Consider the following 21,667-nt stretch of genomic DNA (forward strand, 5'->3'; position numbering starts at 1 on the left):
ATTCAAAAATTTTTATGTTAATAAAAACAAATAAAATTAGAAATCGAAATATTTATTTTTCAAATGTGAAAGTAGCCAAGTTATTGCAGCTGTTTCCTGTTTTGTTGTGACGAAATTTGAATTTTTGTGCGGCCGGCGGCCATGTTGTGACGCATTGGGTTTTGGCGGGTAATTTTCTATACCGCATTGCCGCAAGCGCTTCCCATCCCTCGTTGTGGGCGCCGCCATGACAGTTGTACCAAAACACACGTGAAAAGTAGGGGGCTGGCGTCTGGCAACGCTGCATTCGTCTATTACAAAAAGAATGGAAGCCACTGAAACGGGCAGTCATTTTTGAAAGCTCTACACAACTGTCGTGACCAGTGTTCAGATCAAGTCGAACAGTCTCGCGTCGCATCATTTACGCGTTAGAAACTTTAACTTATTTTTTTTCTCAAAGAGGTGAAAACAAAGTTCACTTTAGTGTGTTTCAATTTCAAGAGTCTGTTCAACGCGTCATCATGGATCGCGATATCGAAATGGAAGAGAACCATTGCCGCATAGCACAGCGGTTGGAATTCCCATTGAGTGACGAAGAAGATTTGCATGAGGCATCCTCGACTATCGACCGGACTTCTAGCAACATTTCATCAGATCGTCTGGACTCATCTGGAAGTGATGAAGGCCTTGGAATGACCATTCGGATAACCAGTCCTAGAAAGCCAAGGTTTCTTCGAACCAGAGCCAGAGAATCCATGTCTCCCCCTTACAGTGGAGTCCGGGCTCTGAGGTTGTTTGATTCCCCGGCAACTCCCAAAACTCTCCTGGAAAACAGTTCAGCTATGATTACTCCAGTTCTAGCTACACCTGCACCAAGGAACAGGATGAGGACCCTATTCAACATGAGTTCTGCAAAATCAACTGGTAAGAATTGTACACCCATCATTGTGTTTATCTTTTCCCCGTTTTCTATGATTTCAAAAATAACTTTATTGAATGTTTTCTTCTATAGATAAAAAAGACAACTTGGACACTCCACCTGCTGCCAATGTCAACCCATTTACACCAACTGGAATGCTGTTGACTAGCAAGAAGAGAACCAGATCTAAACGAAGCCTCAATGGGTAAGTTCTTTTGCTGCACTTCCCTTATTTCTTCATTTCTCTTTCACTATGGGTTTCTTCTGTTTATATAATGGCTAACTTTAACGGAAAGCTTCGCTGAAAATACGTGCCGGATGCAAGATGTCCTTTTATAGACACACATTTTGCATCTATTAGCCTTAGCGATATATGGTGATGCGTTCGCAGTTGGGTGACTCATATATCCCAACCGGTTATCAGTAATTCAGTGGTTGTTGCATAACCCGAAGCGTTAGTTTGAATTTTCCTACCATGCAAAGTTTGAAAGTAAGACATTAATCCGGTTTTCCTTGAGATTCAGAGAAACATTTCTAAACCATCCCATTTCCCTCAAACTGTCAAGGACGCATAACATTTCGCAAGGTTGATTTTCTGGTTATGCAGTCACAACGTATTTTTTGTGAAATTTCCGTAGACTCTAAAGAAAGTGCAGTTTTGACTTGACAGGCCAGGTTAAGATGGGGGGGACTCTTAAATTGTGTGCAACGTGATATGTTTATTGGGAACAATAGAGGGATTTGTCCCTCGTTTTTTTCCTCCCAAGCCTTTTGTGTTGAAATGGCAGGGGTGGGTGGAGTAAGCCTTCGTTTCAATTATCTTGTTCTACCGTGTTCCAAGACTTCGAAAAATGAAAACATGTTTTTTTTCCCCATAAAATCTAATTTAATCTATTTGCTGTGACAGGTCGTTAGTGAATTCCTTTGACGAAGAGGTCCATGAAGCAACCGATGAATCAGACGAAGAATTGCCCCCGAAAAGGATTGCTCTGCATCAAACTAGTGTCCCCAGATACCACAAGGTACAGTAAAATTCCCAAGGAGATTTGGGTACACAACCCCTTTTTCCGTGTGCCACATCGAACCACATGGATCTAACCCTTTTTTTTTATTCCTAAAAAACATTAGGAATTCCATGAGATCTGCCTGATTGGAAAAGGAGAATTCGGTTCAGTGCACAAATGCCTTAACAGGCTTGATGGATGCACCTATGCCGTCAAGAAAAGTTTGATGCCAGTAGCTGGATCCCCAAATGAGTAAGCATCAAAGAATGTCCTACCAATAAGCCAATAATTAACATTTGTTTTCCTCTCTCTTTTTAGACGATCTGCTCTTAACGAAGTATGGGCTCACGCAGTCCTTGGCCAGCACCCACATGTTGTTCGCTATTATTCGGCCTGGGCTGAAAATGGTCACATGATCATTCAGAACGAATTCTGCAATTCTGGCACCCTCGAAGAATTGATTCGCACTAATCAACAAAACAATGTCATAGTCAATGAACCGCAATTAAAATCGACATTGTTGCAGGTTGGTTTTATTTTTTCTATCCATTTCTGGCAGTAGTTAATTTATTTCTTGTTATTTTTCTTTTAGATTGCAGAAGGATTACATTACATTCATTCCAAACAGTTGGCCCATATGGATATCAAGCCGGGTAACATTTTTATCTGCCGTGAGAATATCGACGACTGCTCGGTTCACCACGACAGCGACGATGGATTTGACGAACTTGATGACGATTACGGATCAGTGACTTATAAAATTGGAGATTTGGGTCACGTGACGTCGGTTGTGCAGCCAATCGTGGAAGAAGGCGATTGCCGTTACTTGCCCGTCGAAATCCTACAGGAAAATTACGACAATCTAGCCAAAGCTGATATCTTTTCCCTGGGTCTTACAATCTACGAGGTAATAATCCACTATCGAATCATCTCTTGTCAGTTCATTATTTAACTGTTTCCTTGTTGTTATCCTCGTTAGATGGCTGGCGGTGGTCAACTACCAAAGAATGGTGACGAGTGGCACGCGATCCGACAGGGCCGTTTGCCATATAACGGCCGGTACTCTATCGAGCTACACAATCTTCTGGAGTTGATGATCCACCCCGACCCGACCTTAAGGCCGTCGACCCAAGTGTTGACACAGCACCCCGTCCTAGGGCCAAACGGTGCCAAGTCTAAAGACCAACTAAGTCGTGAACTGAATGCTGAACGACTAAAGAACCGACAACTCTCCGAGAAACTTCAAGGTATGTTGATGTCTGCCATTTCGATTTATCGAAACATTTATTAATATTTTACTTTTTTGGGTGTTTACAGAAGCCGCTCGTCATATTCAAAATTTAATGCCGCTATCGAGGTTTTCTCTCGAGGAAGTGCCAGCTCCCAAAATGCCTAAACTCCAAATGAACGAACCTTGTGCAGCAAGACGACTCTTGTTAGGTCGGAAAATGAACAGAAGTCTAAGCAATGCAGACTTCTAAAAAAAAAAGATAATTAAAAGCAAACAAAAACTGAAAACATAAAGAAAAAAAAACAAAGAAAATATTATAACGACTTCTACTACGTACATATTTCGCCAACGTGAAAAGCTGAACGTTTATGCATTGGAAAAATTTCAATCGTCATTTTCATTTTTAAGAGATTTTTAAAATATCAAAATTTGAATGTTGAAATAGAGAACAAAAGATACTAGCCTTTTTAAGCCCCGCCCCTTCGCACGGAAAGAGTCTTGAAAAAAAGTTGGAATTGGAGTGCCTTGTGTGTTAATTTGGTTCGCGCTGTGATTTGCTTGTCGTTAATCAGAATCTATATTTCTTATTTGAGTCCTAAGTGGGACCATCCCACTTTTTTCCCCCTTATTTTTGCTAGAGCACTGCTAAAAAGTATGGGCATCTTTTCACATTTCATTCCGTTTTTTTTTGTACGTGTGCGTGCCTGTGTGAATGTTTCGTCTAAATAACCCCCACGCCCTGTCTCTCTGGGTCTGTGTTAATTTTTTTCCCTACCTGTCTTCAGCTGTGTTTCATGTCGATTGTATTGTAAAGAACAGGGGAGTTTTATTACACGACTTATTATTGCCTGGAAAATTAAAACCGTTTTTTTTTTGGCTACCTTGAAAAAAAGGTCGTCTTCATGGTGATAAAGGTTTGAATGGAGGGTGGGGTGGGGGGCTGGGGTGGTTTTCAAGGGCAGTCAAAGTGTGACGGTACCACATGGTGCAGACTGAACATGCTAGAGACAAGTAAAATGTGAGATTCAAATTGCCCCGCAAAACGTTTGACGTCATAGCTGCGTGGAAGGACGACCCTCAAGGATTGATAACCGTGAAAGCTCGGATTTCATGGTTACATATCGAATTCCCTTATCTAGCGTAAACAGGTGCTCAGGTAGGTCACCGAAATTTCTCTCGAACAATCACATAATATGTGTAACCGTCGAACTTTTTAAAATAATAAGTGCAACGATAAAATTAGCCTATGGAGTCGACACGCATTACTTTCGAAATTTTCGTTACTGGTACAGGTACGTACCCAATTGGCCTTCATGTTTTTTAAAAAGTAGTTTTCTGGACTTTCCTAGATTTTTCCTTTGTTCAAATGCTTAGCCAACCGACAAGTTCAGACACGTCAAGCGTGTAAAAGCTTCAGGGGGATTAACCGGTTTGGCAAATTCTATAACGAACTGTTTGTATGACTGAGATTTCTCCCCACATTTTGCAGGTGCATAAAAGTATACCAAAATTAAATACTCAACTACTTTCGTTTGCGTTCTCCTAACCTTGTAATGCTTCCTTTACTTCCAAGATTGACTTTTAATTAGCTCCCGCAGGGATTTCTTTGGAAGCAACCGTGGTTTTAAGTCCAGTTTGTTATTCAGATTTGAGAAATTACTCTTTTATTAGCTGAACCGTTGGAGTTGTCATGTGAACCTAAAAAACCAGGCTAAAAAATTTCTGGAAATTATTGAAATCTCTGCCGTCCTGTAAATTCAATTCTAGCACAATAATTTTTTGATACAAAAACATCATCGTTGATAACCTTTATTTGGTTAATGCGTCACGAAAACGGTTCATACTTCATTATTTGTCAAGAATGAAATCATTATTTTCTAGACAGTGTAGAATTTCCATTTAGTTACTTTCCTCCTCATCGTCTTCTGTTGAAAATACGAAACAAAAATAAATATTTTGAATAGAAATTTTCAATCCATTTAGATAAATTACCTTCGTCATCATCTCCTTCTTCCTGGCCATCTTCATCTTCACTTTCCTCTTCCTCCCCTTCTTCTTCTTCTCCCTCCTCTTCGCCTTCGCCTTCTTCATCTACTTCATCCTCTTCTTCTCCATTGGCTTCTTCATCACTTCCCATTTCGTCGTCTTCGTTTTCAACCTTCCTTTTCTTGCTTGGTGGTCCCTAAATGATGGCGAAAAATTTTAAGATGATACTAATGAAATATTCGATGGAACCTGACTAGTACCTCTTTGGTGTCGGATTCAGGCAGTTTGGCCTTGATTTCGCCTAAATCGGGAAGTTCCTGTAATAAATCCGAGTATGCTGGGAAAACGTATACTTTTTTCCCGGCAATTTTTAAATCGGTAGAACTTAATATTTCGGCTGCCCGCTCCGCGGTGTCGAAACCAAGATAAGCATGACTAAATAAAATATCGTGGAATTAAAATTTGTCTATAAAGAAGGGATTAATATTTTACCAAAACTTGGAGGCAGGGAATGTCTTTTTGTAAATAACCACAGCATTGGCATCAGGAAACTGAGAGATAATATCAAAACAAGAGACATTTTTCGGAACATCTCTTAGTACAACCCTTAAATAAAATAAGGCGATTAGTACTTGAAATAAAATTGTCAAACTTGTGAACAAATTAAGTAATTGAGTATAACTCACTTGTCTTGTGGTACTTTGTTATAGGATGATCGAAGATAACCCACATCCGCAGACCGTAAGCTATTTTCACCTATTTTTGTCTTCAATTTCTCAGCTGCACTCTCTGCTTCCTTACGAGTTGCAAAACGCAAAATACCGCTGTTGGGAAGATATCAAATTTTTTATATATTACTTTACATCTTGAGTAAGTAGCAGTTAAATTACCTGTAAACTGGAAAAATTGCTTCAATGGTGGTGTCAAGCTTTTTCACAGCCTCTTCATCATAATTTTTTTTAAACATCAAATATACTAAACTATAATAGAAGCAATTTATAATATGTAAGTGGAAATGAAGTTAGTCATTTGAATATGGAGTTCAAAACAATAAGTCAAACTCACAAATTTCCAGGTACATTTTTTTCTGCCTTTGGGTTACTCCCTTCAGGTAAGCTCTGAACTTGACTGAAGTGTTTCTTCAATTTCCCAGCTGCAATCGTAGCTTCTTCTAGTGTTGCAAATTGCAATGCACATCTGTTAAGTAAATTGATTATGATACCAGAAAGTCTTGATAAAAATGCCTTGAATTGCCTTCTTTTATCTATGAAGAGGTCAACTTCCTTAATGCTGTCATCAAGCTTTTTAACAGTCTCTTCATCAACAGCTTCACTAAACTTAAGGAAAACATTGCAGGCATCTGAGGCTTTACGCTGTAAAAAAAAAATTAATAATACATTAATACCTGAAAAATAAAATAAAATTACACACCTGAGATTTTATTGATTTCAGTCCCCTTTGGTTTGTGAATTGAACATTTTCATGGGCGTCGAGGATAGCCCTAGCAGCATCAAGTGATTCCATGTCTTTGAACAAGATGATCTTTTGATTTTCCTTCTCATTTGGTGGTGTATGAACTGAATGAAATCCTGGTAGCTTTTCGAGTTCATCAATAATAACTGGAGTTTTCTTGAAGGCAACATAGATCTGCAATCCTAATTCAATTTCTGATTCTTTCTGTTCAACTATTTTGTCTTTGCCTTGACTGATTCTTTGCCTTCGACTATATCTTCTACTTTTGGAGGAAGCAGGTGTTCCTCTTCCACGACCACCTCTTGGGCTACCTCTTGGGCTACCTCTATGGCCAGAATTGCTCGAGTCGGCCAAGCTTCCACGATGACCCCTGCCATTTCCTCTTAAATTTCCCTCTGCACCTCTGGAACCACCTGTTTTTCCACGATCTCCTCCACCTCGTCCTCGGCCACCACCCCGAATTCCTCCACGATCTCCACCTCGGCCTCGGCCACCACCACGAATTCCTCCACGATCTCCACCTCGGCCTCTACCACGAGAAACAGACATATTCTAGGGAATGAATACATTGATTAGTAATTAAAATAAAATAAAACATTTAAGTCATTCTGAATTTGGTCAAAACTAATATACAAGAATAATAGTTAAAGACTTCGAACGGTGTTGTATACCACGTGTGGAAGGCTGGAAGCAATAGCTATAACAGAAACTTCTAATTTCTAAAAACAAAATAAGATTTGTCAACTACGTTCGTCTGCTTGAGCATTATGAGCAATCTGCAGTAGGCTACAACCTTTTAAATTTCTATTTACAAAAATTGTTTTCCATTTATTTCAAAATTTAATTCAAAATGGAAATCAATCAACAAAAGTTATAAAGTTTTTTAAAGAAAATGAAAGCATTATTACGTATTCTAGCATACCAATATCAAGTAGGTCTTTTAGAGAGCAGACCTTACCAGTTACCGGCACAGATCAAGAATTCAAGACCACGCGGTTTTAAATTTTTATCTGCGTTACTGGTAAAGCAAAATTTGCAGCTAAATTAACCATGGAATTAACTATTGGTTACCAACACCTGCTAGACACCAGATCGGAGAGCGCACCCACTAAGGCTACTACGATTGTAGGATACGATGATCACTAGTCGAGAACTCGCACGACTTTTAGCTCTGCGGAACCGCAGCAAAAAAGCCTTTTTCCGTTTTCTTTCCAGGTATTTTTAGAAAAAAAGTAGTCTTTTCAATTCTAACTATGGGGTGCAAGGGGGATAAAATGGTTTGACAAATTCAATGATTCGTGAAATGTGTGTATGACTGAGACTTCTCCCCACATTTCTAAGGTGAACAAAGATATATGGGCCTAACAAAATTGAGTACACAAACAATTTTGTTTGCGTTCTCCTAACTTCCCAAGATTGACTTTAGTACCCCCCCCCCCCACAGGGGTTTCTTTGAAGAACTGTGGTTTAACTCAAGCTTGTGTAAGTAATACAGATTTGCAAAATCTCACTTTTTTTTTTTTGCTGAAACCGATGTTTACAGCTAATCGTTTAAATTCTATTTTTAACCCCAAAAAACCAAGCAAACAAATTTCGGAAAAACGCCATTCTGTAACTTCAATTCTAGCACAAAAATTTTGTTTAAATTAGAGTCATAGAGATAGGAAAAATTGTCAAACATCATCGTTGATAACCTTTATTTGGTTAATGCGTCACGAAAACAGTTCATACTTCATTATTTGTCAAGAATGAAATCATTAATTTCTAGACAGTGTAGAATTTCCATTTAGTCACTTTCCTCCTCATCGTCTTCTGTTTGAAAATACGAAACAAAAATAAATTATTTGAATAGAAATTTTCAATCCATTAAGATAAATTACCTTCGTCATCATCTTCTCCTTCCTGACCTTCTTCATCTTCACTTTCCTCTTCCTCCCCTTCTTCTTCTCCCTCCTCTTCACCTTCTTCTCCCTCCTCTTCGCCCTCTTCGTCTAATTCATCCTCTTCTTCTCCACTGGCTTCATCATCACTTTCCATTTCTTCGTCTTCGTTTTCAACCTTCCTTTTCTTGCTTGGAGGTCCCTATGATGGCAAAAAATTTTAAGATGACACTAATGAAATATTCGATGGAACCTGACTACCTCTTTGGTGTCGGATTCAGGCAGTTTGGCCTTGATTTCGCCTAAATCGAGAAGTTCCTGTAATAAATCCGAGTATGCTGGGAAAACGTATACTTTTTTCCCGGCAATTTTTAAATCGGTAGAACTTAATATTTCTGCTGCCCGCTCCGCGTTGTCGAAACCAAGATAAGCATGACTAAATAATAAATCGTGATATTAGAATTTGCTGATAAAACAAGAAAATATCAATGCCATACCAAAACTTGGAGGCAGGGAAAGTATTTTTGTAAATAACCACAGCATTGGCATCAGGGAACTGAGAGACGAAATCTTTAAGAGAGGCCTCTTTCGGAACATCTCTTAGTACAACCCTTAAAAGAATAATAATGAGAATAGTTAACAAAATAATTGTGAAACATGTAAACAAACTAATTGTAACTCACTTGTCTTGTGGTACACTATTAGCTGCCTTTGATGGCAGACTATACACATCCACAAGTCGTAGGCCGTTTTCACCAATCTTTGTCTTTATTTTCTCGGCTGCACTCTCTGCTTCTTCACGAGTTGCAAAACGCACATTGCAGCTGTTGGGAAAAACAAGTTTTGTTTTTAAATACTTTAAACCTTGAGTAAGTTGCTGTCAAATACCTGTGAACTGGAAGAATTGCTTCAATGGTGGTGTCAAGCTTTTTCACAGCTTTTTCATCATAAGGTTCGTTGAACTTCAGATAAACTTGGCAAATAGAAGCTCTTGATAATAAAAGGGGGAATTAAATTTGTCAGGTAAATTTGGAATTCAAAATGAGAAGTCAAACTCACAAATTTTCGGGAACATCATCTTCTGTCTTCGGCTTATAAACATCCACTTGAAGTAAGCTCTGAATTTGACTCAAGTGTCTCTTCAATTTCCCAGCTGCAATTTTGGCTTCTTTGAGTGTTGCAAATTGCAGTGCACAGCTGTTAATAAAATTGATTATGATACCAGAAAGTCTTGAGAAAATGCCTTAAATTGCCTATTTTTTTCTATGAAGAGGGTAACTTCTTTAATGTTGTCATCAAGTTTTTTAATAGCCTCTTCGGTAACAGCTTCACTAAAACTGAGGTAAACTTTGCAGGCATCTGAGGCTTTACGCTGTAATGAAAAAAATTAATAAACGTAATGTCGAAAATGTAAAATGAAATATACTGATTTACCTGTTTTACAATTGATTTTAATCCCATTTGATTTGTGGATTGAACATTTTCATGGGCATCAAGGATTTCTCTAGCAGCATCAAGTGATTCCATGTCTTTAAACAAGATGATTTTCTCATTTTCCTTCTCATTAGGTGGTGCACGAACTGAATGAAATCCTGGTAGCTTTTCAAGTTCATCAATAATAACTGGAGTTTTCTTGAAGGCAACATAGATTTGCAATCCCAATTTGATTTCAGATTCTTTCTGGTGAAATTTTTTTTCTTTGCCTGGACTGATGATTTGCTCTGGACTCTCTCTTCCATTGTTGGAGAAAGCAGGTGCTCCTCTTCCACGGCCACCTCTTGGGGCACCTCTATGACCGGAACTGCCTGAGTCAGCCCAGCTTCCACGAGCACCCCTGTCACCTCCAAAGTTTCCACGATCACTTCCTCTGAAACTTCCTCTTGAAACACCTCTGGAACCTCTGAAACCGCCTCTTTCTTCACGATCTCCTCCACCTCGGCCCCTGCTGCCGCCTCTAAATCCACCACGGTCACCTCCGCGATCTCCACCACGTCCTCTGCCTCGAAATCCTTCACGATCTCCACCGCCTCTACCTCTACTGCTTCCCCGAAATCCTTCACGATCTCCTCCACCTCGGCCTCGGCTACCACCACGAAATCCTCCACGGTCGCCACCACCTCTGCCTCTACCTCGAAATCCTCCTCGATCTCCACCACGGCCTCTGCCTCGAGAACCACCGCGATCTCCACCTCGGCCTCTACCACGTGAACCAAACATGTCCTAGGGAATAAATATACGTTCATAAGGAATTCGAATTTTGAAAAGGGACCTTTAAAGACTTACTGAATGTAGTCAATGGGTTAAGAAGTCTTCAATACTTTTAGTAATCGTCTAATCACACGAAAAATAATAGTTAAAACTTTTCACTTTTCAGTCAATTGCCACGTGTGGACGCAGTGAGCAGAATCACTTCAAAGTAATGTTTGTTGACTATGTTCGTCTGCTGGAGGAATCTGCAGTTGCCTACAATTTTTAAATCGAATTGCTGACAACACATTTTTTATTTTATCTAGAAATTTTAACTGGAAACTCAACTAAAATTATTTCAAGTTTCTCCAGAAATTAAAATACAAATAAAATAGAGTATTTACATTTAATGGTTGAAGAAAATATTCAAATTCTGTGCGTGCTTCGAATGTGTTTCGTTAGATGGCGTGGACCCACGAAAAACCAAAATTCGACCAAATTTGAATTCAACGTTTTTTTGTGATTAACTTTCCATTTTAGCTTTATTATATCAGAGAAAAAAAATACATACATTCTACGTTACAGGTATATGGTAACAACATTCACTAGTAATCGTACACATTTTCCACTCCGTTTTTCGCCCTCATTGCAACCATTATGATTCCTTTAAGTCAAAACCCTTTCTTTGTGTTCAGACAGCACGAATCTAAAAGCGAAAATCTTGGGCGCCAACTTGTGTCCTCGTTCAGGAGGATGGTTATCCGTTGCTTTTGGAGTAAGCGCTTTCCGTCTGACGTTGTTTTTCTTTTGCCTTTGATTATATCTATTGAGTCTAAAACAAATATTTTCTCGCACAAAACAGACGAAAGAAATGAAGTAGCCAAGGGCTAAGACGTAAAATGCGCCCGAGAAGTTATTCAAGGTAATTTTGGTTTTACTTTTAGACAGATTGCGCTGCTCCCGCCTTTTATGGGCCTCGTTTAGACAATAAGTGGCGTTTGTATATTTTTTCTGATACACCCGAGTCCAAAATTCAAACCGTCCGGCTTCGTGCAGCTCCATGAATCTAGTCCAGAAAGACATTTTTAAAGGAAAGAAGTCTTAAAAGATTGGAATGAGGAGTCAAACGTAAATGTATCCAATAGCTATACCCTTTGGTAAACAGCCGGGTGTAAGGGCTTCTTTTGGGTAGCGCCCAAGCAAAAGATCCAGGTATGGATTCGGTCTGGTGGGCCAATGCGAGATTACATTTTCCAGTCGCAATGTAATCTTCGTCGATGAAGTTGATAGCCACAAGTTTGGTCTTTTTTTAAAAAATAAGGAATGTAATTACTAATTATTTCTGGTTAATCGCTTTATAGTGTACTGGATTTCATTTCAAAACTTTTAATCTCTAACGGGAAAAAGGGCCATTTCTCTAGTATAATATGTTTTATCCGTAGCTAATCAAATTACATTTATATACGCATAAGATCCTGATTTCACGAGGTCGATGCACTCTTGACGAGTTGCGCAATTGGATTTCGACTGGGATCGTAACTTATCTCCTAGTTGTTTGTAAAGTCCTATTTTGGCAGACTGGAATGTTTTCCATCAAAAGAAATTTAACAAAACGTTCGTTCAAATAACAGCACGAGTTCATTTCAATTCTAGTTATTACCAATAGAATTAATTCTGCACCGCGCCCTTTATCAACGATAAGCTGGACATTCGAATTGCGAGCAAGTTCCAAGGGAGAGTCGACAAGTGGTTCAGCAGCGCTGGATCCCAGAATATAAGAAATCAAGAGACTGTTATAGGAACATACGACTATTAAAGCCCCCAGACACCATGATCCAACAACGAAATAAGCTGCAGTTCGCATCCGTGGAAAGTATGCCCCTGTTAAAAATACAGAAGGTGTTATTTAAAATAAGCGTTCAAGCATTGGTATAGTTTATCGTCGATCGATTGACCTTGATTCAGAAGAATGCGCATCATCTGAGAGAAAGCGAATCTAGTTGTCAATACAAAACGGCCAATTTTGTTGCTTACTACTGGCTGATCAATTGTAACATTCTCATCGGTCTGTGTCATCCGATTGACAGGTTCAATTGAAAAACAGATTGCTACAGCCGTGAGAGGAATTACGATCAACAATCCAATCCAAACCTATTTTTCCAATGTGACTTTTCAGTTTCCTGATTTATTGATTTTATTGATAAGAAAATGTTTTACGGAGAACTGAAAAGGTAGAACGATTGCGGCTCCATTGTCTGATGATTCCGGCATTGGGATGAGAATAACGACGGATGAATAGGCGTATCCTTCCGCGAAATCCATCAATGCGTACCGGTCAGGCGTCATCACCAAGGACCCAATGATCAAATCACATTCCTGGAATGACAGCTCATTTCAACAATTTTATTTCTAATATTAAATAAATTTTACTCCATTTTGAAGATAGTAAGCCAGACCGGGGAGCGCTTTGCTTTGCTTCTCTAATCGCGTATCGTTGACCTGTAGAATTGAGTACCTGCGACCAACAGACAATGTCACCAAAATAATGACATTTAAATCCATTTTGCCCCTGTTAACAACATACGTGAAGTTATAGCGATTAGCGAAATCTACAAGAGTCCTAAACGCCACTCCATCGATCTTGGTGATGTGACCGGAAATATTTCTCTCCACATTAAGGTGAAGTTCAGCATCCTAGTGAATTAAAACATTTATTAACTCGATTGAAAAAAATTAAAATAAATATTTTGAAACGATAACTTTAGCTATTGGAGCATAGCACTCGTTACAAACGCGCATTATATGCGGACATACCTGCACTCCAACAATCAGGTGTTTCCCGTTGAGGATCGTGTATTCACTTGAAGCAAACTTGGCCAAACCAAGTAAAATTAATAGCAAGGTTGTCTTCATCTCAGTTAATGTAATCAAACTCTCAACAAAGAGCCTACCAGTGGAACTGTTTGATGCTGGGCATCGTTTGTCAGTGGTTGGATAAGAACAATACTTTTTATGACTACGGACATAATAAAAGATTTAATAGTTGTCAGGGATACCTCGAGAATTCATGCACAAACAAAACTTAAATTTATGTAGTTAGTATTAAAATACGAAAAGTTCACGAACGAATCTTTGGTTCTCGGTATTCTTTTGTTTATGAATATTGAAATCTAAAACTTATAAAGGCGTGTACCAGAGGCGTGTACCTATAATTGAATTTTTGAGATTGAGTCGTCAAGGATACATGAAGTATGAACGACGAAACAACGAGCTTTTTCCAATTCTTAATTCTAGTAGCAATAAACAAGAAAAATTTATTTTTAATTTTTATGAAATTGCTATTATAATATAGAAAGCGCTTGCATTTCAAAGGATCACCTCACTATGTGCATAACAATAAAACATTGTTGTTCGGGAAATTTTAAAAATAACCTCACCAGACCCCACGGAATTTTTAAATTATTCTGGTAATTTGACAGCGTTGCTGAATCGGGGTTCTGCTAATAACAAATGATTGATTGATTGCCTTCTGCTAGTGTTAGTAGTTTTGCATATCTGCAGTGCTTGCGTTATCATGTGTTGAGTATTGTATTAGTCTAGTGTATTTTTTATTCGTGTGCAATTAGCTGTAAACGTGGTCATACCATCTTTAATTAGTTTTGTTCCGTGTGTATTTGACAACAATGACCAAAGACATTGTAACTACACATTCAGCTTAAAATTTCGTGAATATGTTCACCCATTGCGCACATTGTAAGTAAATTCCAAAATCCAAAGACATTAATGACAGATAGATGACAGGTGAACATTTATGTTTTATTGGGTTATTGCAAATATGGGTATACTTTATCTGTCTCTTCTACTGCACTGTTTAGATTATTGTTGTCAACTTTTACGACTTTTTCTGATTGTGAACCTTTCGACTGCTTCCTTCCGACTAAGATTCTGTTTGTACGACCGTTTGTGAAAACACTTGGACATCCTGTAGTAAATGTTTTCACGGATGAAGCAGACAAAGGAAATGAAATAACCGATTATTAAGACGTAAAAAGCTCCCGAGAAGTTGCCCAATGAAATTTGTCTAGCATTCCCGGACACTGCCTTTTTCTGCTGCCTCCATCGAGCTTCATCCAGGCATTTGGTAACGTTGTTGTTTCCTTCCTGAACCCTTCGAATCAGAAATTCAATCAATCCGTCCTCGTGCAACTCCATAAACCTGGAAATTAATTTTCATCCATCAATTATTCACGAAAACATCTCATACAATTTTTTCAAAAATTTGAAATTTGCAATTTTAGATATTCAGCACCCTTTGACGAAGATTCTGGTGAATGGACTTCCTTTAGGCAAAGCCCAAGCCAAAGTTCCAGGAATCGCTTCCAAATTTCTGGCCAATGCGAGATTACATTTTCCGGTTGCCTTGTAATCGACGTCGATCGCGTGGATAGCGGTTGATTTAAGCTTTTAGATATTAAAAGAACAAAAAAAAATTTAATATGCAGAAGAAATCGATGGTTCATCATCTGATGAGATTCTTAAATTTCATTTGTTAATTCTGGTGATTTCAATTCGAATTGCTGTTACATTGAAATGAGCATAAGATCCAGATTTCACAAGGTCAACGCACTCTTGAAGCGTCACACAACTGGATTTCGTCTGGGATCGCATTTTATCGCCAAGCTGTTGGTAGAGTCCCTGATTGTTATAATTCTGTTCAGACAATAACTATAAAAATGTGACCACATTTGTGATTTAATTTTTATTCTTTAATACCAAGAGAGCGAGTTCTATACCACGTCCTTTTTCAACGACAAGCTGGACGTTGGGATTCTTGACCAGTTTTGCAAGGGAATCTACCAAAGGTTCGCTGTTGGATCCCAGGATGTAAGAAATCAAGAGGCTGTTGTAAGCACAGCCAAGCACCAAAGCCCCCAGACACCAAGATCCAACAACAAAGTAAACTGCATTTCGCATCCGTGGAAAGTATAACCCTGGGAAAATTGCATCATTGGTATGATTAACTGTTAATATCGTTTTTAATTTGCTCACCTTGAAACAGTAAAATTTGTACAAGCTGGAAAAAGGCTTGACGTGCACCAAATAGAAATTGACTAATGTTTCCGCAATATTTTCCGTTCAAGGAGGCTTTAGACGTCACTGGACGAATTGAAAAGTAAACTACTGCAGCGGTAATGGGCGTCACGATCAACAATCCGATCCAGACCTATTTCCAATATGTGACCTCTGTTATTAATTTCCCAGAAAACTAGTTTGATTGAAACGAGTTAAATCATTTACAGCGAGATTAAAAGGTTGAAGGATAGCGCCAGAATTGTCTGATAATTCGGGCATCGGGATTAGTAGAGCTGCGTCCGTGTATGCGTATCCTTCGGCGAGATCCATAGCTGCGAAACGCCTAGACGTCATCAGAAGAGCTCCGATGACCAAGTCACATTTCTGGAACGCATTATATAAGGTAAATGGGCTATGATTTAGAAAATTCTATTATATGGTATTTTACTCCTTTTGCCATGTAGTATGCAAGACCTGGGAGAACATCGCTTTGTTTTTCTAGCCGGGTGTCGTTGACTTGAAGAAACGAGTACCTGCAAATGATAATTACATAAGTTAATACAATTACATATGTATGCGTGAAATCTGACATTGATTTACGTGAAATTTAAACGAAGGGATAGTGCTGCCAGAGTCCAAGCAGCTACGCCGTCAACTTTGATAATATGTCCGGATGAGTTTCTCTTCACATAAAGATGGGTTTCGATTTCCTTGAGAAAATTACATTTTAAAAATTCAGCTACAAATTAATTTTGTGTTTTCATATTTAGATGATAGAAGCCAACACAAACCTGCACTCCAACGATGAGGTGTTTTCCGCTCAGATAAGTAGCGTCGCTTGAAACGCATCTTACCAGTCCAAGTAGAAACAACAGCCAGTGGCCTGTCATCTAGCTGGGTAATTATTATCAAAACTTGCGACAAACAAGTTGAATAGTTTTGAAGATGTGTCGGTCATCGGGGAAAAAATCATTCTTTTTATCAGCTGGAATCTTGCAGCAACCCGCTAGAGTTGTCAGGGAAACCCTGAAATAAAAACACGCAAACAAATAAGCCTGGGAAATAAATATATTCAAAAGTTTAAAAAAAAGGACTGGCATCAAACTATTAGGCGTATACCTTGTCATAAATTTTTAAAATCCAATTGTTAAGCATACGTTAAAAAATAACATGTACTTAATACTTAGAACGTTAGTTTTTCAATATTTGCCGATATTTGCTTGATTAAAATTTATGCTCTTCTACATCAATCTACAATTTTCGAGCGAAAGAGATTTTTTTATTATGCAGGGCTACATATGTAATAGGAGGGAATTCAATCAACACTGTCTTGGTGGCGGTAAGTCCCATATTTTTTTAAATAATTTATTTACACTCCTCACACACACGCGCTCACCTTACTTTGCATAATCCCGACGTCATTTATTTCGTCCAGCCGGTACTCCGGTATAGGTGTGCAGGGAATAGGTTCCAGATTCATAAAAATTTTAAAACCTACGTATATATTTATATTTTCCATAGCCGATACCGAAGCTGTTACAATGGCCTATTTACCTTAGTACCGGTCTGTTTTGAATATGTCAGAATTTTGAATACGCGCACAACTTGCATTAAACATGCCAAATCTTGACACATCAGGGAATCGTAGGGAAGAACGTGTTAGTCGAGGTATGGCGGGACACGTACACTTTATCTTTAAAGCTTTACATTCAGAAACGTTCCTTTGAGAAGCAAAGTCTTATAAAATAGATACAGTCGCATGTAACCCCAGTATCCCGTCCATTCAAGCATTATTTGCCCAGACAAAGAAAACTTGATCTGCGCAATAATAAATTCGGTCTGAAATTGTCATCTGGGATTTCGGATATTTGAATAGGCGCAGTCTATCCTGTACACAGTGACCCTGTACAACACAAATTATGTTTGGTATAAAGGTTTCCTTGACAACTACTGCTAAGGAAGAGCACTTGCCACCAAAAAGAAGTTCCTGACCATTGAAAGGCAGTCCTGACTGTTAAATTTCCTATTATCCATAAAGAGAAAACCATTGTCGTGGGCCTCGTGGCGTTTGAATTGGTCTGTTCTATTCAGCCAAAGTGCTTGATGTTGTGTATACGTACGTATAGGTTTCCTAGACAACGATTGGTGGCAATTCAGTTTTGTCGTGGCCTAGCTTTTTCCTTTATGTAGCCTACCCATTAGCCCCACCGCTTTTGACGAAATGCCCAGCGATTTCAAATTTTCGAAAACTAGATTTCCCATTCTGGCTGACAACGTTGACCACTGAGCATCTGAGGACGAGCCGTTCCGATAATTTTCATTTCACAGAAAGACTATCCCTGGCAGTATATTGCGCGGTTAAATTTCCTATTATCCAAAATGAGAAAACCATCATTGTCGTGGCTTTTGTTTTTAATATCCGTAACTTCGGCCGAATTGTCCTCTCTTAATGGAAAACACCAAGTAATTGGCTTGCAATTAATAGTAAGTAGTAACCAACAGTTGCCCATTTTGTACCCATTAGGTTTATTACAATGTTTTATTGTCAAGGTTCACGAATTTAATCTTCGTTTGACGAGAAACGCTTCCGGTTACATCGTCGAGATCGGAAGTGTAGCAGCTGATGCACTTGATGCGCTATCGAAACACTTGAATTTCACGTAAATGACGTTTGTTCAGGAGTTGTCGCTTTGTCAGTAATTAAATTATTATTTTGGATGATAGGTACTCGATTTTGCAGGTTTACGACACTCGATTGGACAAACAAAGTGACGCTCAACCAGGACTGGCTTATTACATGGACAAGGGAGTAAGTTTTGATCAATAAAAGCAATAAAAGCTCAATAGTGTCTTGATTTTTTCACGTTTTAGAAATGCGACTTGGTTATTGGAATGGTGGTGATGACGCCTCGTCGATTAGCCCTGATGGATTTTGCTGAAGGAGTCGCTTATACACCTGTCGTTCTTCTTATTCCAATGCCGGAGTCAACAAACCAGGCCATTGCTGTAGTATTCAAACCATTTCAGGCAACGGTAAAAACCGCAATTAATTTTTGTAACGAGTTAAAATTAATTTAAACGTATTGAAATAGGTTTGGATCGGATTGTTGATATCAATGCCTATTTTGGCCTTAACTATCTATTTCTTCATTCGACCTGTGTCTTCGTTAACATTGTCTAAAGAGGCGATGGATCGACCACGTAACGGAACGGCAATTAATAAAACTGGTCATTTTCTTTTCCAGATTTCCCAAATCCTCTTAAACCAAGGTGAGCTGAACGTTTAAACCCCATTAACAATTTGTTAATAAAATTCCTTTTAAATTTTGCCCGTTTGTCCACAGGTGTATACTTTCCACGGATGCAGAATGCAGTTTATTTTGTTTTGAGTTCCTGGTGTCTGTGTGCCTCGGTACTTGTTTGTGCCTACAACAGCCTTTTGGTTTCTTATATTCTGGGATCAAATACCGCCGAACCAATTGTTGATTCCCTCAGAGAGCTTGCCCAGAATTCGAAAATTAATCTTGCCGTTGACAAGGGATATAGTGCGGATGTTTACGTTTCGGTAATTCACATAAAATCACTTGTGTTTGAAATTTTTACCTAACAATTTTGATCAGGAAGCAACACATGGAGTGTACAAACTTCTGGGTGATAAACTGCGTTCTGATCCAAAATCCCGTTGTGTCAAACGCCAAGAATGCGTCGACCTCGTGAAATCAGGAACTTACGCCTACTTACATGTAATGAAATTAAGATAAATTTTAATTGATACTAAAGAGAAATCTATCCTTAGAAATCGAATGTCTAATATAATTTATCTTTGTGTATTTCTGTGTTTCATTAGGGTCTTTATGTCACACTGACTGCTATGGATGAAGATTATAAGGCCACAAGGAAATGTTCTCTTGCCCTTGCCAGAAAAACCGAACCTGTTCCCGGATCGTATGCATGGGCTCTGCCCAAAAAAAGTCCACACACCAAACTCTTCGTTAAAGGGTAATAATGAATAAAATGAAGTATGTTGCGTGTCGGTAGCAACATAATTATTCCTAAACGTAGATTCATGGAGCTGCATAGTGCCGGATTGATCGACCTATGGGCGAAGAGGGAACTGAACAAGTACAAAGACGTTAATAAGTGTCTCAATGAGGCCCGTCAAAGACAACAGCGTAAAGTATCGGGCAATAGAACACAAATCTCGTTGAAAAACATAGCTGGTGCCTTTTACGTATTGATCGTCGGTTACTTAATTTCTTTTGTCTTATTCGTCTTTGAAAATTGTTATCGTAGACTCTCAATGTTTCGATTGAAGATGTCCAAACTTAATACTAAGCAGAATAGGAACGCCAATCAAAATACGACGGATATAAATGTTAACCGAGCAATTTTCGAACACGGTCAAACATTTGCGCAATTGTTAAATTTAGAAAATGTTGACAATGAAAACATTAAAGAAAGCCCGTCGAGTTCATCTAACGTTATTGTAATACCGCAGGCAGAATTACTGTGTGTTACAAAAAAACTGTTGTCACCGAATTTTTCAGTTGAATGTGAGGAACTGATGCTCTAAAAATCTTAACAAGCGATCCACGAATCAAGTAGACCAAAATCCCGGAGCGGGTTTCCTGATCTAAATCCGGAAAAGGCATTAAAAATCTAAAAAAAATATAGCCATGTTCGTCTTCGCACGCCGGATTTACCTGCGTTTGCAGAATGACGATTTTCCCCCCCATTTAGGAGTTATTTAGCTCTAAAGTTTGGTTTTTTTGAATTTTGTCAGAAAGTGGGGGGGCTTTGACATCCATTTTCGAAAAAGTGGGGGAGCTAGGGAAAAAACTAATTGTTTGAAAAGGTTTATTGCAATCTCAACCACCAAAATCCAAAAGGAATTTCCTTTCCGGATTTTATTGGTTGAGATATTACCAATTTAGTGAAAGGATTATTTAGCTGGTTTCCCTCCCTGGCTTGCAGCCATTTTTTCGTACGGTCCGCTGCGCTCCTGGCGGAAGCCAGCAGAAGGTCTTATACATCGGCCAATAAGAAATCTGGGTTCACTATATATGAAGGCCTGTATAAATGCAATGGGTCTAATGTGAAGGCCGATATAAAAGACCTTCTGCTGGCTTCCGCCAGGAGCGCAGCGGACCGTACGAAAAAATGGCTGCAAGCCAGGGAGGGAAACTAGCTAAATAATCCTTTCACTAAATTGGTAATATCTCAACCAATAAAATCCGGAAAGGAAATTCCTTTTGGATTTTGGTGGTTGAGATTGCAATAAACCTTTTCAAAAAATTAGTTTTTTCCCTAGCTCCCCCACTTTTTCGAAAATGGATGTCAAAGCCCCCCCACTTTCTGACAAAATTCAAAAAAACCAAACTTTAGAGCTAAATAACTTCTAAACGGGGGGGGAAATCGTCATTCTGCAAACGCAGGTAAATCCGGCGTGCGAAGACAAACATGGCTATATTTTTTTTAGATTTTTAATGCCTTTTCCGGATTTAGATCAGGAAAGCCGCTCCGGGATTTTGGTCTACTTGATTCGTGGATCGCTTGTTAAATGAAACTCTGGTGTCAGTGGTGTGTCTCACTGTGACAAATCGATTGATTGACCAGGTTGTATTGTTCCTTTCATTCTTTTTTCACGGCTATCCCCTTTAAATCTCCTCTTCGTAAATAGTAATTGGTGAATTATTTAAGTACTGCATGGTTTTTTGGTTATGCTATTCAGTGTTTCGTGTAGCGTTGATAATTCGCTTTTCTATCCCATTTACAGCAAGTCAATCACAAATGATGGTTAAGATGAATTAAGGCTTTCCTCACTACCCTGTCTCTGTTTTTACTAGTTTTCTACTGTTCTTTTTAGTTACTACTAGCTTTCAGAATTTTGAATATTAGTTTAAACGTTAAAAATTAAATGTTTCAACCATTGCAG

The 21,667-nt window shown here is 38.7% G+C and overlaps 5 protein-coding genes and 1 long non-coding RNA gene across 10 annotated transcripts; 3 read left to right on the forward strand and 3 right to left on the reverse strand.

Moving 5' to 3' along the window:
* Positions 1-259: 259 nt before the first annotated feature.
* On the forward strand, positions 260-3,414 carry LOC124350599 (wee1-like protein kinase). Its single transcript, XM_046801377.1, has 9 exons — positions 260-406; positions 481-903; positions 992-1,103; positions 1,806-1,920; positions 2,027-2,154; positions 2,221-2,428; positions 2,495-2,809; positions 2,882-3,149; positions 3,220-3,414. Exons 2-9 carry the CDS (start codon positions 501-503, stop codon positions 3,381-3,383), a joined length of 1,713 nt encoding a protein of 570 aa, XP_046657333.1. The 5' UTR covers positions 260-406; positions 481-500; the 3' UTR covers positions 3,384-3,414.
* A 1,512-nt stretch (positions 3,415-4,926) lies between these two features.
* On the reverse strand, positions 4,927-7,527 carry LOC124350617 (keratin, type I cytoskeletal 9-like). Of its 4 annotated transcripts, none has more exons than XM_046801404.1 (11): positions 7,501-7,527; positions 7,072-7,144; positions 6,551-7,029; positions 6,374-6,492; positions 6,185-6,316; positions 6,010-6,099; positions 5,806-5,943; positions 5,612-5,725; positions 5,380-5,554; positions 5,126-5,315; positions 4,927-5,058 (listed from the first exon to the last, which is right to left on the reverse strand). In XM_046801404.1, exons 1-11 carry the CDS (start codon positions 7,510-7,512, stop codon positions 5,033-5,035), a joined length of 1,548 nt encoding a protein of 515 aa, XP_046657360.1. In that variant the 5' UTR covers positions 7,513-7,527; the 3' UTR covers positions 4,927-5,032. The 4 variants fall into 4 exon arrangements, with proteins under 4 accessions (XP_046657360.1, XP_046657361.1, XP_046657358.1 ...); XM_046801405.1 differs by lacking the exon at positions 7,501-7,527 and adding an exon at positions 7,264-7,395; XM_046801402.1 differs by having other exon boundaries at positions 6,551-7,144.
* Positions 7,528-8,272: 745 nt separating this feature from the next.
* LOC124350586 (U3 small nucleolar RNA-associated protein 25-like) lies at positions 8,273-10,916 on the reverse strand. The gene is made up of 10 exons (XM_046801359.1): positions 10,756-10,916; positions 9,907-10,692; positions 9,726-9,844; positions 9,532-9,669; positions 9,361-9,462; positions 9,156-9,296; positions 8,970-9,083; positions 8,734-8,908; positions 8,473-8,674; positions 8,273-8,404 (listed from the first exon to the last, which is right to left on the reverse strand). The coding sequence occupies exons 2-10, from the start codon at positions 10,687-10,689 to the stop codon at positions 8,379-8,381; spliced, it is 1,800 nt and encodes a 599-aa protein (XP_046657315.1). The 5' UTR covers positions 10,690-10,692; positions 10,756-10,916; the 3' UTR covers positions 8,273-8,378.
* A 323-nt stretch (positions 10,917-11,239) lies between these two features.
* LOC124350623 lies at positions 11,240-13,619 on the reverse strand. The gene is made up of 9 exons (XM_046801412.1): positions 13,474-13,619; positions 13,244-13,353; positions 13,090-13,174; positions 12,877-13,035; positions 12,615-12,810; positions 12,320-12,540; positions 12,115-12,237; positions 11,811-11,962; positions 11,240-11,725 (listed from the first exon to the last, which is right to left on the reverse strand). The coding sequence occupies exons 1-9, from the start codon at positions 13,570-13,572 to the stop codon at positions 11,326-11,328; spliced, it is 1,545 nt and encodes a 514-aa protein (XP_046657368.1). The 5' UTR covers positions 13,573-13,619; the 3' UTR covers positions 11,240-11,325.
* A 554-nt stretch (positions 13,620-14,173) lies between these two features.
* On the forward strand, positions 14,174-17,512 carry LOC124350880. Its single transcript, XR_006921232.1, has 7 exons — positions 14,174-14,412; positions 14,602-14,800; positions 14,958-15,345; positions 15,437-15,670; positions 15,801-15,848; positions 15,922-16,135; positions 16,197-17,512. It is a non-coding gene; the product is annotated as an uncharacterized LOC124350880 (long non-coding RNA).
* A 32-nt stretch (positions 17,513-17,544) lies between these two features.
* On the forward strand, positions 17,545-21,666 carry LOC124350602 (glutamate receptor 2-like). Of its 2 annotated transcripts, none has more exons than XM_046801381.1 (11): positions 17,545-17,808; positions 18,061-18,216; positions 18,283-18,392; positions 18,457-18,541; positions 18,604-18,765; positions 18,825-19,002; positions 19,077-19,297; positions 19,353-19,475; positions 19,580-19,731; positions 19,795-20,314; positions 21,293-21,666. In XM_046801381.1, the coding sequence occupies exons 2-10, from the start codon at positions 18,112-18,114 to the stop codon at positions 20,303-20,305; spliced, it is 1,647 nt and encodes a 548-aa protein (XP_046657337.1). In that variant the 5' UTR covers positions 17,545-17,808; positions 18,061-18,111; the 3' UTR covers positions 20,306-20,314; positions 21,293-21,666. The 2 variants fall into 2 exon arrangements, with proteins under 2 accessions (XP_046657337.1, XP_046657336.1); XM_046801380.1 differs by having other exon boundaries at positions 17,546-17,808; positions 19,795-20,310; positions 21,289-21,666.
* The last annotated feature ends 1 nt before the right edge of the window (position 21,667 follows it).

Source organism: Daphnia pulicaria, chromosome 7 (genome assembly GCF_021234035.1).
Source record: "Daphnia pulicaria isolate SC F1-1A chromosome 7, SC_F0-13Bv2, whole genome shotgun sequence".
NCBI classification, from domain to species: domain Eukaryota; kingdom Metazoa; phylum Arthropoda; class Branchiopoda; order Diplostraca; family Daphniidae; genus Daphnia; species Daphnia pulicaria.

Bases quoted from the DNA above. Each gene is read 5' to 3' on its own strand.
- LOC124350586 (XM_046801359.1), bottom strand. From the start codon at position 10,689: ATGTTTGGTTCACGTGGTAGAGGCCGAGGTGGAGATCGCGGTGGTTCT. The intron at 9,297-9,360 runs GTATTTGACAGC...TTTTCCCAACAG, and splicing joins GCAATTCTTCCAGTTCACAG to CTGCAATGTGCGTTTTGCAA. The intron at 8,675-8,733 runs GTAGTCAGGTTC...TTGCCATCATAG, and splicing joins CTGAATCCGACACCAAAGAG to GGACCTCCAAGCAAGAAAAG.
- LOC124350599 (XM_046801377.1), top strand. From the start codon at position 501: ATGGATCGCGATATCGAAATGGAAGAGAACCATTGCCGCATAGCACAG. The intron at 1,921-2,026 runs GTACAGTAAAAT...AAAAAACATTAG, and splicing joins GTGTCCCCAGATACCACAAG to GAATTCCATGAGATCTGCCT. The intron at 2,810-2,881 runs GTAATAATCCAC...TATCCTCGTTAG, and splicing joins TGGGTCTTACAATCTACGAG to ATGGCTGGCGGTGGTCAACT.
- LOC124350623 (XM_046801412.1), bottom strand. From the start codon at position 13,572: ATGAAGACAACCTTGCTATTAATTTTACTTGGTTTGGCCAAGTTTGCT. The intron at 12,541-12,614 runs GTCAATCGATCG...TATTTTTAACAG, and splicing joins GCGCATTCTTCTGAATCAAG to GGGCATACTTTCCACGGATG. The intron at 11,726-11,810 runs GTATAGCTATTG...TTTCTGGACTAG, and splicing joins ACCCGGCTGTTTACCAAAGG to ATTCATGGAGCTGCACGAAG.
- LOC124350617 (XM_046801402.1), bottom strand. The intron at 6,317-6,373 runs GCAATTCAAGGC...TTTACTTAACAG, and splicing joins CTCTTCATAGATAAAAGAAG to ATGTGCATTGCAATTTGCAA. The intron at 5,316-5,379 runs GTACTAGTCAGG...GCCATCATTTAG, and splicing joins CTGAATCCGACACCAAAGAG to GGACCACCAAGCAAGAAAAG.
- LOC124350602 (XM_046801381.1), top strand. From the start codon at position 18,112: ATGAGAAAACCATCATTGTCGTGGCTTTTGTTTTTAATATCCGTAACT. The intron at 19,003-19,076 runs GTGAGCTGAACG...GTTTGTCCACAG, and splicing joins CCAAATCCTCTTAAACCAAG to GTGTATACTTTCCACGGATG. The intron at 19,476-19,579 runs GTAATGAAATTA...GTGTTTCATTAG, and splicing joins GAACTTACGCCTACTTACAT to GGTCTTTATGTCACACTGAC.